At 38.6% G+C, this 15,926-nt stretch overlaps 1 protein-coding gene across 14 annotated transcripts; it reads left to right on the top strand.

Moving 5' to 3' along the window:
- The first annotated feature begins 23 nt into the window (after positions 1-23).
- On the top strand, positions 24-15,332 carry st3gal5 (ST3 beta-galactoside alpha-2,3-sialyltransferase 5). Of its 14 annotated transcripts, none has more exons than XR_011244120.1 (9): positions 24-198; positions 2,056-2,160; positions 6,956-7,073; positions 8,660-8,869; positions 10,148-10,272; positions 10,568-10,754; positions 11,119-11,277; positions 12,305-14,782; positions 15,295-15,332. XR_011244120.1 is itself a non-coding variant. In XM_020081629.2 (8 exons), exons 1-8 carry the CDS (start codon positions 191-193, stop codon positions 12,560-12,562), a joined length of 1,170 nt encoding a protein of 389 aa, XP_019937188.2. In that variant the 5' UTR covers positions 24-190; the 3' UTR covers positions 12,563-14,810. The 14 variants fall into 14 exon arrangements, 11 of the variants coding, with proteins under 11 accessions (XP_019937188.2, XP_069388070.1, XP_069388076.1 ...); XR_011244121.1 differs by lacking the exon at positions 24-198 and adding an exon at positions 212-711; XM_020081629.2 differs by lacking the exon at positions 15,295-15,332 and having other exon boundaries at positions 12,305-14,810.
- Positions 15,333-15,926: the final 594 nt, after the last annotated feature.

Raw genomic sequence — 15,926 nt, 5'->3', positions numbered from 1 at the left:
CTCATTAAATGATCGTTTGGTGAACTCGTGGCGCTGATGTTGTGATCCACGCATGAATGGGGCCGTCTCCGTCCTGACGTCGTGACGAGCGTACCGGCTGCTGATTGGCTGTTGACCTCAGACGCGATGCGTGGATCTGAGTTGAGATATCATCTTCAGATCGTGTAATGGCACGAAGCATGGTGTTTCTATGGAAGGGTGAGTAAAGAACAGACGAGCCTGTAAGAGCTTGAAGGATCGAGCGGAAATAAAAGGCGTTCACGTCCACTCGCGTGTGATGTAGCTTCAGCTAACGGCCGCAGCTACATCATTAGCCTCAGTGAACGGTTCATGTAACGGTCTGAACTCGCGCGGCTCATTTGTGTGTCATCATTTTAGTGTTTTAAACTTTTGCGTGACGTCGTTTGAAGCCATTTGAAACGAATTAGTTCCTCAAAGTTTTCGAAGAGCTGTTTGTTGCTGGACTTATTTTCGCATCCCGGGCCCGAGCTGTGAAAAACTCTCCGCAGTGGAGCAGCGCCTTGCTAACCAACTAGAATAGAAACATGGCAGGAGGTGCAGCATTTCAACCGGGAGGACTGTCCGCAGCTGGGGGTTCGATTCACACACGCCACTGAACAGACCATGGCTCCGGCATCGATCGAACCTTAGCTACATGCTCGTCTACTGTTACATTTCCACCACAGCCCTGTAGCGACCACGCGAACAGCTGTAAATACGCTTCTGACGTTAATCAAATCCGTATGATCCGTTTTCTTGGTGAAAACAATCTGCTCAAGCTACATTACCTTAAAGATCCAGTGTGTAAGATTTAGGAGAAAGGGATCTATTGGCAGAAATATAATGTAGAATAATCCTCATGGTGTTTTCACTAGTTCGTTTCATCTAAATTGTATGAATTGTAGTTTTCTTTACCCCAGAAAAGGCCCTTTATATTGAAATACTTAATATTTACATGGAGGGGGTGAACTGAAGCTAGCACAGTTTCTCTTCCATGTTTGGAAGGACAGGGGGAGGTGAGGGGTGTTCAGCTGCAACATAACATTTCCAAACACTGAACCTTTAATGTAGAAAAGTTGCACAATCGAAAATATACTATGGCAGTGAAATCTTTATTAACCATTACACCTTGGCATGATACAGCGCCCTCACAGTGACCTCAACGCATTCTTGATTGCTTTTTAGCATTGTGTCATGCACATTATTTGTCCAGCTTAAATCTGGCTTTTAAGACTTTTATTTACTCAATGAAAAGGAGCAAATAGAAAGAAAGTAGAGTAGAAAACTATATCAAATAATCCACTCTGACGTTTTTCCCCCCAAGATTTAGAAACAAAGGTAGCCAACTTAAAAGCTTAATGATTAAACAACCCTTCTGCCACCATCAGTGCACCAGAACATTTCAGGATTGTGAACCTCACAGCTATCAACACCTCTATGACTCTGTGACAAAACAGTTGTATTCGATTGTGCCTATATATGTCCCGACCTATTAGAGCAACAACAGGTTTAAACAACTGTTTATTTTTTTTTTTTTACAATGCTTGGATAAAAGCCTCAGCTAAACGAAATGTAATGTCATGTCCTCTCAACCAGATACTACATTAAAGTTCTACATATATGTTGATTTATGCATCAGTAATGATAGTAACTCAGTTATAAAGCAGTTTTTTAACACCCAGAAAGGAACCCCTCTACATAATAAGTATTCTCACCGTCCTACTTTAAGTGCATTTTACTATTGTAATACATGTACACTTTATCATATAGGAATTTTATCCTCTTCAGTATCTTTGTCTCTGTTTCGTTCCGGTTAAAGCTTACACTAAATTACATGCATTAACATTTACTGTACAATACCTTACCCAATAATATTAGCCCCAGCATTAGAAATTCCAGTGCTGTGACTCAACTTCCAATACTAACATTAAACTAGTTATTCATAAAAGTACTCTAGTTGTTGTTCTCTTAATATTCCATCTTCCAAGGTTCACTAATGTTGTTAATGATTATAGCTCACATCTACTGAAACATATCTTATTGACCCTTAAACAGGACAAGATCCCTGAGAGCCAGAGGTCCTCTGGTGTCAGCAGAGAAACAAGAAGACTTCCCGGAATCCAGTGCGAATGCAAACAACATGAGGCTCCTTTTCCGCAGGTCAGCACACAGGTGTTCACAGAACACAAAGACAAAGTACCACAGTATTTAGATAGACACAGCTCACTTGCTCATTGTATTTGAACACCAGCATCATTTATCCCATTTTTTCCATTGGGCAACAACCATATAAAACTGAGAAAATGCAAGTGCATGGGCTATGCTCAAGGTATTTCTGTACTCTACCCTGTTTGTCTTACTTGTCAAGAATGAAAAGTTACAGCTAATGGCAGATTTTTTTAAAGCTAAAGGCTGATGCTTAAATATGCGTTCCTGATATCTCCAGCTGTGCAGATTTCACTGTACCGTACACACTGAGAAAGTGAAGAACCTGTAGACCAGCAGTTGTCCAAAAGCCTAAGTTTTCTACTGTAGATGCAACAGGCTCATGTTAATCTGAGCAAACATGACCTTATAACATCTAATACTATTAACATGAGTTTGGGAAAAAAAGCAACTGTTTGTTGTATCTGTTTTATTCTCTAATATACACAAGTTAGCAAAACAGGTCTGTGTTTCTATCACAAATACAAAACTCCAGCCTTCCATTGAACAATGCTATAAAAGACTGGCCCTCGTTGAGCCCAATGCTGTTCCCTGCTGCATACAACTTCAAAAAAATCTTCAGCATGATCCCTGTATCTGTTTTTGTTGTTATGCAGACACAATCAGTTTTCCACTTTCTTGTGAATTTATTTATAATGTTCTAAACGATATTTAAAACAGTTTCTTCAAAGTTCACCATACACACATTTATTTTTGAATGTAGTGCAGTTGAAAGTAGTGCACAGGAAGGTCAGATGAACAGCCCCTTTCTCTATTACTTCCTCAAATTCGTTTCTTAGCTACATAGCTCCGTGTCATTTTGATATGACAGAGAAACTGTATTTGCTGTTGTGATGATAAAGACAGTTTTATAAAAAGTTAGGCCTTCTTGCTCAGGTTGTAACACAGTGTATTTTGTTAGGAAAAGCCAGAGAAGAATGCAGATGAATAAACCAACTGTATGTGAATATCTAACTGTATCTGATTGGGCTGCATCCAACTGAATCTGAACACCAACTGCACAGTTTGTGCACTGCTTTGTTTTCACTAGTGGTGGGAGGATATGGATGGATATGTCTTGTAATTACTTTTACAATCAGCCGATTGTTCCACACAGCCTTTTCAGGTTTTCAGGAAGCCTTTTAAAATAACTGGTTCCTGCTGCACCTGGTCTGCTGCTTGGTGAGGCAGGCTGGCCTGAAATATATAGTTAACAGAAAAAAATGTAGCAGCATCCATGATACGTTTAGAGAGTACCGTTTTGTCTTAGATCAGTGTATTAGTGTAGTAAAGAGTGACTGATTAACATAGAACCTGATAGGTAGTATCCAGGCCCCAGGCTGTAGGTTCTCTAGTTTCTATATATCATGTTTGTTAAACATCTCACGTTTCTATAATGACAAGGAATGACATCTGCTGATGGATGACAAATACGTTGCGGAGTGAGCACAACGTTGAGTTCCCAGAAGCTGTGCTCACTGGTGTATTGTCCCCTTCCACTTAGAATTCTTATCTTCGACAAGACAGCAAACACACAAGTACGTGTCTGCACGTACGCATCGTAAATGCATCTTGAGATTCGATCCCTCAGACCTCATTCAGTGGTCATCTAGGACTTTAAACTGTGTGAATGCAAATGTGTCTCCGGCCACATATGAAGGAACGCCTACTCAGCTGTCCGCCACAGTTTCACAATGACTTGAATGTATTTTTATTCTCTCTCTCATAGCTCATGCCGACTCACTCACAAACGGACACAAATTGGACACGTGTAACCTCAGACTGGCTAAAAACAGCCCAATTTGGTCTTCTTAACAACAAATGACTTGCATAGAGAGTGGGGAAGTGTGATCTGATCCAGGGGGTCACACGAGATACATTCCGTCTTATCTTTGTGCAGCCAGTTTCCTTGCTACATCAAGAGCTGTGGCTCATAAGTCACGGTCTGTATGTAGTACAGTATTTAACAAACATTTAAATATTAGTGCTGAAATTGCAGTACTTAAAAACATACACGACAGTCTCCTGTTTTTTCAAATGCTGACCAAGATGTTCAAAGAACTATTTTTCTATGGAGATTGCACTGTTACTGCAACACTGGCAAGTAAAAGAGAGACTTTCTACAGATCTCACTCTTTCCTGAGTTTCCTGAGAGGGATTCCTGGATAGATCTTGGTGGAGATGTGGCAGTGATTGCCTCCCATGGCGTAGCCTGTTATGTTTTAGAAGAGGTTTAGCAGTTTTTGAAGAGGTTTCAAATTTAAAAATTTTGTACCCCCCAGCTAATTTTTTTTACAAATGGGTCAACTTATTAAAACACTAATAGAATGAAAAATAGAATGACGTAGTAAGCCTATCTTGGATACAATTGATGAAGTAGATACATGTATCATGTCCAAATTACACTGTTAATATGAATAGCATTAGCTATGTGTAGTAGTACAACATGTTCCAGCAGCTGTAACGTCCGTACAAGTCCTCTAATGGTAAATATCACAATTTAGAATACTGAAATTCATTGCATTTTACATGTACATGAGATAATAACATGAAATTTTATGAAGTTACTAGAACTTAAACTTTATGTCAAATCACTTAATGCAGACATTTAACTTGAAATAAGACAAAATACAAAATACATTTTCCAATTTAAAATGTTGATCTTAATCAATAAATTAGATATTTTTTTATTAAGTGGCAGTATGAATTACTTTTTAGAGTGTACAGTGAATGCAAATTATCTGCTGTGGAATCGCATCTGGGCAATCCAGTGCGTCTGTGGAGTGCGCCTGCATGTTTTCTTGTTAAGCAGGTTGTAGCATAGAGCAGATACAAGTTTGCGTTGTTGGAGTTCTGACTGTGAGTTCCAGCGGAACCCTATTAGCTGATCACCTTCTAGCCTGATTGTTTTAGTAGGGGGTTAGCTCAATGAGGAAGATCAGGTATGTATAGATTCAAAGACAAACATTTACTTCAGCTTTTATATCGCTGCATTAACTGTTGGATCTTGTCAAGTAAAGATTTAAAGTAAGTACGCAGCAAAACTTTGTTGAGTTCTCTTTACCATGCTGAAAGAGTTGAGCTGTATAACTTTAAGTTTGAAATAGTGACTTACAGATGTGCAAGATTTCTCCCAAAAAGTTAACTAAATGTAAGAATGGGTAATTGTTAAAAAGGTTATGAGTTGTGAGCAGTTGTGATGTACTGCCACTGGCCAGATCTGTTTTTAAAGTGTTGAAGAGTGGTTTTCTGATGGTGTACTGTTAAGAGCAGCTTAAATGTCAGCAATTTGGCAATATTTTACACGGGAGAGTCCCACAAGTAAAAAGAAGAAGTGGATGGCACTAGTAATTAAAACACTATCAATCTTATAAAGCCATCACACAGTTTAATAAAGGAATTGATATTAAAAGATCCATTTAGTTTTGAAATTGCTGTTAATGTTTGTTTTACTGTTACTCTTTTACTGTACTGTAAGAAACTTAAAGGTCCAGTGTCTAAGATTTAGGTGAAAGGGATCTATTGGCAGAAATTGAATATAGAATAATCCTCATGATGTTTTCAGTAGTTCATTTCATCTAAATTGTATGAATTGTAGTTTTCTTTACCCCAGCGAAGGCCCTTTATATTTAAATACTTTATGTTTACATCGAGAGGACCCTCTCTACGGAGGCTGACATGTTTTTTACATTAGTCCAGACTGGACAAACTAAACACCTTTAAGTTTTATGACAACTGAAGCTACCACAGGTTTTTTTTCATGTTTGGAAGGAGAGGGTGAGGTGAGGGGTGTTCAACTGCAACATGAAATTTCAACACTACAATCTATGAGGCTTCTTGTATTACAGAGCTGCGCGCTCTCAGGCATGTAGGTCGCGTGGTAGAAAAAAGCAGTCAGGAATGATGTCCAAGAGGTGTGTCTGGCTGCCTTTCAGAATAGGCAGACATAAGTTCTGCTGTAGTTGTGTGTGTTCCCATTGTCGTGATGTGCATGCTGTCACTGCTATGTATGAGATCAAACTCGGTTATGTTCAGTTGGAAATCCCAGTAATCAATCCTCTTAACTCTTGGTGGAGAATACCTGCTCAGATGGTTCTGTGGTCCAAGAATATTTTCAAGGGATAAACTGATGGTATTGATCAGTTAAAATTCTTATTGTCTGTTAAAGGTTAAACATTTATGAGGAACTTTCCTATTTCGAAACAGCAGTGAGCTATGGGGAATTTCTGGGGGTTTGAAGAGGGTGTCACTTTCCTTTTTTTTTGTGCATTTTTCAGCTCTTTGTCAGACAGTTGGCCGATCATGTTCCCATATTAGACAAAGCACATACAGGAAGCTGCCGCAACTCTTCAGTCTTTGACAGCTGTAAACCTGCATCTCTTTAAGGAACTGCAGTTTGTGATTACTTCTATGCAGGGTCACATAGCAGCTTGCAACTCAGTGCCCTCTGTCTAGAAATAGGTGGTCAAGCATATGTAAATATATGTGAATCCTGACTTTAATATGTAAAACTGCCACATTATTCTGGTATTTGTGTATGGACATTTTTTTTACAGCCATTCTCCCTCAGATAGTACTGTGTACCATCTACTGTGATGATGTCACCACAGTCATGTTATTATTTACTTCAATTAGTCAGCTCACAATGTTTGATTGTAGCTGTCATTCAAACAATGGTTAAGAAATACTTTTTCCTCCTCCCCCTTGTGTGTGTGTGTGTGTGTGTGTGTGTGTGTGTGTGTGTGTCTAGATGTTTGTTTCTCGTGAGTGTTTTAGGTTTCCTGTTCTTGGTGAGGTTCTCTCTCCCACTTAATAGAACACAGACAACCAAACCTCTGAACTGGCATGTGAGCGGTCCACATAAAAGGGTAAGAATTAGAATGAAGCTTTTACATTTACTACAAACTTTTCACCCCTCTCAGAGGTAAAGGTAACAGTGTTATAAATATCGATTGAAACCACTATTTTTTTAAAGGAAAGGAATTCTGGAGAAACCATATGACCTGAGTCACTGTCACAAAGACTGTATGATGCCCATTTTCTTACATCAGCGTCCTATTTATTCACACCTGAAAACACAAATCACCATTCACATGTGTGTGCCGCTGTAAGTAGGAGGCAGATGTCTACTCAGCAGTTAGTTACACTTATCTCGTTTACACCAAGATTAGCGGGTATAGGCAGGTTGATCCATTGCTGTCGATCAGAGATGGAGCTAATAAAAGCCTGTGTCTACTGCAGAGTCATTTGACCCAGGAGTGAATGCCCATTGTATCGATTCCATTAACAGATATTTTATCATTTTATAAGTCAGATATTATTGGGTTTTTTGACCTCTGGGAAAGAGGCTGTAGTTACAGGAAATACTGCAAACAATCATTTTGAAAAGTAAACACAGGGATTTCTCCTCTGGGACTGACGACGAGGTGGAACTGTGCCTGACAAGTGTTAGAAACATGTTTCATTCCATGCTGGTAGTCAAGTTGTGACTGATAAGAACCAGTCGAGTTTTCACAGTTTTCGGTTTTAGGGGCTTGATAGCTGGAGAAGTGTGGACAACAGGTGTTTAATTTCAAAACCAAATCTTAGTGTGGTTTATGCCCTATAAGAATGGCTGACACAAAGCCTGTTTGGTATGATTGGGGAAAATATTAGATAAATGTTTCTCCACAAAATATTAATCCACATCCACCAATTACTTATTTTGCTGCCTTGAATTAGTTAATGGACTCAAACTAAACATTCTGTTGGATGTAAAGGTTAGGAGCTGGAACAGACTAATGGGTGGTTTTCTCTTGTGTAGTTGATTTGGCTTGAGCAACATACTTACCATGTAACACTGTTATATGCAGTGTAATGAATGGACTGAGGGGAGTAGTATTTATATTCAGAGTGACTCCAAGCAACTCAATTTTTGTAATATTTGACCATGTGCCTTTGACAAGCTAGCGTTTCATACAGACTAAAATACCAACAACTAATAGACATGCATTATTCATTGGTAAGTGTTGTTACAGCTGGATGTCAGTAATGGTGATCCAGGCGAGGACGGAGTAGTCAAAGAGCAGTGGGATGTGTGACAGTTAGACATTTATAACCGTCGTAGAGGTTGCACCACACTTTCGACACAGGGTTAGATGGTTAAGTCTATTGTTTGCCTTTTGTTCAAGGTAAACAAAATGCTATGCCCAACTTGTTATGTTTTGAAATGTTGCTCCCTTACTGGTTGTGCAATGTTAACTTGACACTGTTATTAGGCTTCACGTGTCAGCGTTCATTTTAATCCCCCACATATTTGACCAGTGCGATTTACATGTGTGTGAACTAAAATTACCTTTAGAAACCTGAGATAAATTATTTACATTGTATAAGTGCAGTACAACACTTTCTAGAGTTTGCCCCTGTTAATCTCACTGTAATTACATATCATCATCAGCCTCTATCTTATCTGCAGTTGGTCCATAAGCACGTGAACAAAGTTCTGGAGGCCCCGTGTCATCGCGGCAACACTCGGAAGAACTTGTTAACTCGACTCCCTGCTTCAGGCCATGTGACTCAGCCCTTCTTGGGGAAGGACGTGCCCCTCCCTGATCATCTTTTCCTTTATCCACCTCCCTTTGGGTTAAAAGATGTTGGCAGTGAAGTAGAGGATATTCTGAAGCTGGTGAATACAACTTCTTTGTCTCTTTCTTACGTCTTATGTAGTTTTTATTTTACGATTATATTCAGAGTAGCCATATTTACTTAATAGTACATTGTATGTTCCTGGCCATGTGAATGTAGTTGGAGTGAATGCAAATGAAGATCATGTTTTTTCCATCATATATGTATGTATTGATAATGCATGATCCAACTTGAATAATACAATTAGCAAATACTAATGCACTAATCCAAATTATTTTCACAGTGGAATTATTGATACTGAGAAAAAATTTGTGACACAGTAATTGCTTGAGTGGATTCACATTACAAAATTCAAATAAATAACATCAAATACTAGCACCTACTACTTTGGATTTTGACCCTGAAAGTTACAACTTCAAGAAAGAAAGAAATAGGAAGGATTTAAGAGGCAATGGATTATTTAAACAATATTATCATATGTGTATAATTAACAAAATGGATTTTGCTATATATTGCAACACCTCAAATTTTAGTCATAATTAAATAAAAGATAGCTTTAATTTCTCACATTTAAAGATAATCTCAGGAGATAAAACACTCACTGAGCATTTTATTTGGAACACACTCACTGACCCTTATACTGTACTGGGTCAGGCCTTGTTATGTTGTCAAAACAGCCCCTGTCTTGTTGGTATGGATTCCTAAAGATGAGTGACATAGTTCATATATTATATAGCTGCACAAAAAAGGTTATGAAAAATGATCTTAAATATTTAGGCTTAAGATTATAATGTAGACTTAATGCATCAAGGAGACCAGAAGATGGAACAATATACAAACACTAACAGAGTAACATGAGCAACTGTCACCCAGTCTGAAGATGTCTCCCCCAGCATCCCAATATATCTTCCTCTACTTGTGTCACCCATTCTACCAGCACATCAATGAATGATGAATTAGTGTCAGTCTCTATGCTACATGTATGTGTTTGCATCTTATTGGATAATGGTGAAATATGCAAAAGAGTTGAAGTTGGTGCCTCTCTGTCTGGAGCCTCTGAGTCAGATATGAATGTCACTAAGCGTAAACACAACAATAGAAGGTTAGATGATAGGTGGAAAAGTTCAAAATTAAAGAAAGGTGAATTCAGACCCCAATTCTGGAGAAAAAGCACACCTATAAAAATGTCTTCCAGAGAGGTCCAAAAGAGAATAAGGTGTTAGTAGAGTTTCTTTGGGGTAAAATTAAAACAAAACACTAGTAAAGCCCCTTTGGAGGCACAAATCTAATGTTTCTCTCTGTGGTTTTTCCTGAACAGCTGGAAAACTCTCACTCTGCTCAGCCATCAGATAAATGTCGGCACTGTGTGGTCGTGGGGAATGGAGGCATTCTCAGAGGCCTGGAGCTCGGCCCCCTGATAGACAGATATGACACCATCATCAGGTTAGAAAATTAAATACAATGATATGACGATTCATTCAGTATAATGGTTCTTGTTTGTGGCGAGGAGCAAGGACCAAAGGAGTGTTAATACTATAACATGCTGAGTGAACAATAACCTGCTTGACTAAAAAATAAATGATGTGAATCAAGTTTCATTTTGACTCTCGTGCCTTGAGTGCTGGTTATCTGTATTTATCACCGACTCTTCCTGCTGTGCACAATCAATAGAGCCATGAGTTAATAAATTGCATTCAAAAGCAGCCTTTCAATAACTCTGTGAGTCCCTTTCCTTCAGGTTAAACAGTGGTCCTCTGGGAGAGTTCAGTGTCGACGTTGGAAATCGAACTAGCATCAGAATGAGTTACCCAGAAAGCACGCCGCTCCACTGGGTGGATACAGACCCTCACACTCTGTTTGTAGCTGTGGTGTATAAAAGTGTGGATGTCAGCTGGTTGTCTGCTATGATCAACAAGCACGCTGTGGTGAGTGGAGTATGTCTCTGTTTGGACTCATTAGATCAATTTTGTTTATTAAATTGCTGAGCCTGTTGTGCATGAAGTGAGGTTCAGAGGTTGTTTTGTAAAAGACTGTTCGCTGCAATAAAAAGTAGAGGTTACATTTTGTCACCATGTTGATGAATGTTAGAGAAACAATCCAGGCAAAACGACAATGCACTTATAATTTTCATACACTTGAAGTAAAAAAAACAGTCAGAACATCTGCAAGAAGTAAAATGATGAAGATAATCTGTAAAGTGAATTCTGAATTCAATGTAATTTTTCCTGCAATATATATTTTTCTCTTATCTTAATTTTGTTAAGATGAGGCCTATGCTTTGTGTTGCAGTCTCTGTGGAACAGACTATTCTTCTGGCAGAAGGTTCCAAATCAAATCCCTCTTGAGCCGCGGAGTTTAAGACTTTTAAACCCACATGTCATCAGAGAGACGGCAATAGACCTGCTGAAGTACCCTCCTCCCAGACCACGCCTGTTGGGCTGGGACCAGGTAACAAGGACATCTGTCTGTTTGCCTGTCTGTCTCTGTCTCTGTCTCTACGTCTCTCTTTCTGATATATTTAAATCATGAAGCAGACAAGAAGCTACATACCTTTATGCCTATTACATGTGCAAACCCTCAAAAGCATATTTGACACATAAGAAACACCTCACATCACCACAATCGCGCCCCCCCGAAGAACTCTGGCGCCCCCTAGGGGAGGCGCGCCGCACATTTTGAAAAGCCCTGCTTTAGCACAAACCACCTTTTGCTTGGGTCATAAGCAACAGGTGCCTGCAGCACTTTGTCTGGTTGTGACAGAGGGGAAGAGTTTGTCTCGGAGACTTCACCTGGAACCCCCTTTACTGTTACACTCAACATAATGTGTATTATATTGTTTTTATGTTATTTGGACTGATGGTTGATAGGTTTGGAAAAATATCAAATTTAAATTTGAAAATGTGTTGTTTTATTTTGTATTTATTTTTACAAAATAAAAATAAGTCCAAAAAACCCAAGAAGAAGCTAGAATAGCACTCACACATACCTCTGCCGAAGCCTAATAGTTTCCTTCAATTCAATCAAGCTGCACCCAGTTTCATATAGATGTCAGTCTCCTTAACAACACTGATTTCTTTTCTTCAGGATACATGAATTATTCTCTGGGACAAATGTATCTTACATTGTTGATGAAAGCGATAACAAATTTCTAGAATTTCCCCATGGTCCGGATCTGCACCAAAATTGTATAGGTTATTCCTTGGGCCATACCACATCCTTCTAGCAAGTTTTGTTAATTAATCCATCCTGATGTTTTTTGTAATCTTGCTTACAAACAAACCAACAAACATAACCTTCTGTTCTTGGTAGAAATTAAGAAATTAATCAGAAATTAAGACTGTTACTGATGGCTTTCTGTTTAAGCAGGTGTAAACACACAGATGTAGGATTAAACAATAGAAAAACAGCCAATAAAAACGATGGCAATAATGTTTATCTATTTACTAACAGTGGGGGGGGTTGTTTTTGTCTGCAGAATGTGCCGACCCTGGGTGTCTCTGCACTGAATTTAGCCAGTCTGTTGTGTGATGAGGTCAGCCTGGCAGGCTTTGGCTACAACCTCTCCCAGCAGGCGGCATCATTGCACTACTACGACCACCTGCCCATGAGCGCCATGCTGCATCAGAAGATGCACAACGTGGACAGAGAGACAGAGTTCCTGCAGAGCCTTGTGAGAGATGGAACCATCACTGACCTGACAGGTGGGATTCATTGCTCCTTCTGTTCGAGCTGACCCCCTGACCTTTGAGGATGAAGCGCTTGCTTTTCAAGAACAAAGTGCATCTTGTCTGGATAAATACAAAGCGTCCACAAGAACAATATATATGCACACAGGAGAAGGAAGGAAATAAATGAGAGGCAAAACTTTGCATAAAGCTGTAACTTTACTCTTCATTTCTGTAATGTATGTCACAAAGTGCTTCTTGAAGAGCAAAGGTCAAGTATCTCTAGCAATATAATTAATTATCTGGTCTTTATATGTATGCGGCCCTTGAGACACCTTTTGTATCAGGATTTACCACAGAAGGAGCAGAGAAGTTGTGTGTGCTTTAGGGGGTTTCTGTCTGTCTGTTTGTCTGTATGTCTGTCTGTGGACAAAGTTTTTTACTGCAATAATATCAAATCTGTGGAAGATAAAGTCACTGAATATTACAGTTTGGTTTATGTCAAAATAGAGGCAGAGCTCAGATGGCGGTAATACAGGGGTCACCAACCTTTTTGAAACTGAGAGCTACTTCATGGGTACTGAGTCGTACGAAGGGCTACCTGTTTGATACACTCTTCTGAAACAACAAATCTGCTCAGTTTGCCTTCAGTTATATATTATTATTAATGATAAATGATACTCATCTATGTGAAGACACTGATCACCTTAATGATTTCTCACAATAATTATCAACAATGACTTAACAAGGTGGGAAACTGATAATATCACTATTCAACACTTTATTTCTATTAATCTCAGCAATTGTTTACATTTTCAGACGATCACTTCTACAACGAAAAATGTCCCATTTTCACTAGCCACTGACAAACCCTTTTAACAAATCATAGTCAATAGTCAACTTCAATATGAGAATAAAAATTTGACAGTATAAAAAACTAATAATTTAATTTAATTAGAAACACATATCAAATTTTAGACGCAGCTCACTGGTGAGTTGTGTTATTTTTAGAACAGGCCTGCGGGCTACTCATGTGCTCCTTGGGGGCTACCTGGTGCCTGCGGGCACCGTGTTGGTGACCCCTGATGTAATATCCATGAACAGTTTCTACATGTACATCATTCTGCAAAGGACAAGATTTTGGGGCTTGAAGCCTTCTGGTTTGCGTTTCTAGTTTGACCAATCACGTGTGAGCAGGCTTTGGTTGCCTGCAAACAAAGGTGAACAAAAGAGGTGCAACACTTGGACTGAAATTTATCAGCTGTATTCTTTTTAGTTTATCTGCATTCATAGCTCAAATGGAAGACAGAGTCTTCAGGTGTCTACACCAGAAGCCCTATAATATTGGTTGTTGCCACTAGAGAGCAATTGTGCAATAGCCGATGGGCTATGATTGAGATGGGTGTGGTATGACTCAGTACTCATCAATATATTCAATGCTTATTATGGACCCCAAACTCTACCTTGTGCTGATAGTATAAAAAGTAGGCCCTGTTCATACCTGGTGCTGTCGGTCCCTAGAGATCCAAACACAAGTGGACAGCTCCAAGTCCTTCTGTTCACACCTGCTGTGACCACTTGTCATCAGATCTTACTTCCCTGCTCTTTCTGAATATACACATGTATGTTGTTTCTGTTTGCAAAGACCAAATGTTGTTTTTGTCCAGTCTGTTATCAATGTGTGTGTCCAGAGGGGCTGAGTTAATCAGTTCAGTATGTGCAGCTCTACAATGAAATAAGATTTTTAACCCAAATACAAAATCAATATGTGGCAGTCAGTGTTGAGGATGAAGTGGTGTCTAAAGACACTTATGGTTTGTTGTTGTGGGTTAAAGACATCAGCTGGGTAGGTGGTCCTCCATATTTGGACCAGGAGGCACTCAGGATGGATTTTAATACCAGGTCTGAACGGGGTCACCCACTTCTGAATTTGTGTATTTTTCTTCTTTTTTTTTTTTTTTTGCAACTTTATTTTGTGGTCTTCCAAAAGAGCTGATCTGTGAGAGAGTTTATATTTTTTTGATTGATGTATTGTTTGTATCATTTTCATTGTTTGTCATTTAGTTGATGATATTTCAGGTTAAAGGACTTTAACAGAAACTTAGTCTTAAATGAAATGGACAATAATTAGTCTGTGTGTGACCAGCAGAATGAGATAAACGACACAGTGTTCTTTCCTACTGTTTTTTTAATTTATAATTTTCATCTCTGTCTTCTAATTGCACCTTTGTTGGATGTTGTTATAATTGTCGCTGCATATACACTGGAAATGTATGTATTATTACACTGTGAGTAAATGGTTTACTTGCATCTGAATATTTTTTTTTCAGTTTTGTCTTTTATTACATTTATCCTTTTTTCCACCATATAATATAGCTCTCATTTTGCAGGAGTCTGTTTAATCTGTAAACGTATGTGTTAAATGTGCCACAAGAAATTCATGTACTGTTAGTGAAAAAGAGTATTCAGAACACTCCAGGTTAAATATTACTACTATTACTACCAATATCAGCAGCTACAAATCAGAGACATACTGGTCTTTAGAGAACAAACGGCTCATACACTGCATTTTATACACATGCCAGCCAAAACTGACTGTGACAGGGCTGCCTAAAAGACAGCCGACCAAAAAAACCACTGTGGAAACCTGGATCTGCTGATTGTTCAGTGGGGTTGGGGATTGCAGGGTAACTCACGATATGATATGATACGCAATACATGATTCACCATGACATTAATATTGTGTTATAACGATTCTGTGACTGCAAGGTGATCATATAATGAAATCTGTCTAACAGAGGGATAATACAAATGCCATTAAAGAGGGTTCAGGATTTATGTATTTATTTACTGTTATTTGGTGTCAATTTCACCGAGTTAGCTACAAAACTGATATGAAAGAACGTACAAAAAAAGTACATTAAGTTTCCTCTTAGTGTCTCTTTAGTCTTTAACTACCATGCTAACTTGTCAATGTTCCCATGAGCCATCATTGTAATGTAAAATAATCACACTGCAACCGTCCAAACTGTTCATATAAATATATGGCACCAGCATATCAATAATCGTATCTGATGAGTCAGGAGGAAAATATTAGATATACTTTATTCATCCCACAACGGGGAAATTTACTTGCATATATATATAATATATTATACATATAATAATATATAGACATATCATATTGTCTCAGTCCTGTTGTATCACAGAAGCTGCATCCAGTGTTGCCCTCATTCATAAAGTTATTGTTAAAGCTCAAGTTTTTAGGTGGAGCCGTAATCAAATGTAAAATGATCCATCCATCTCTAAGTGACTTCATGCTCTTCTGTCTATACAAGACCGGAAATCAAACATTTAGACTTCAAAATATAGTGCAAAAAAAAAAATCCTAAAATCCTTTAAAGACACTCCGGGAACATTTAACTTGCCTTA

The sequence above is a fragment of the Paralichthys olivaceus genome, chromosome 9 (genome assembly GCF_024713975.1).
Source record: "Paralichthys olivaceus isolate ysfri-2021 chromosome 9, ASM2471397v2, whole genome shotgun sequence".
Taxonomy (NCBI): domain Eukaryota; kingdom Metazoa; phylum Chordata; class Actinopteri; order Pleuronectiformes; family Paralichthyidae; genus Paralichthys; species Paralichthys olivaceus.
Note: the sequence above shows the minus strand (reverse complement) of the source record. Positions and strands in the feature narration are given on the sequence as shown.

Excerpts from the sequence above, each read along its gene's own strand:
- st3gal5 (XM_069531969.1), top strand. Across the intron at positions 8,870-10,147 it reads TAGAGGATATTCTGAAGCTG|CTGGAAAACTCTCACTCTGC; the intron begins GTGAATACAACT and ends TTTCCTGAACAG. Across the intron at positions 11,278-12,304 it reads GCCTGTTGGGCTGGGACCAG|AATGTGCCGACCCTGGGTGT; the intron begins GTAACAAGGACA and ends TTTTGTCTGCAG.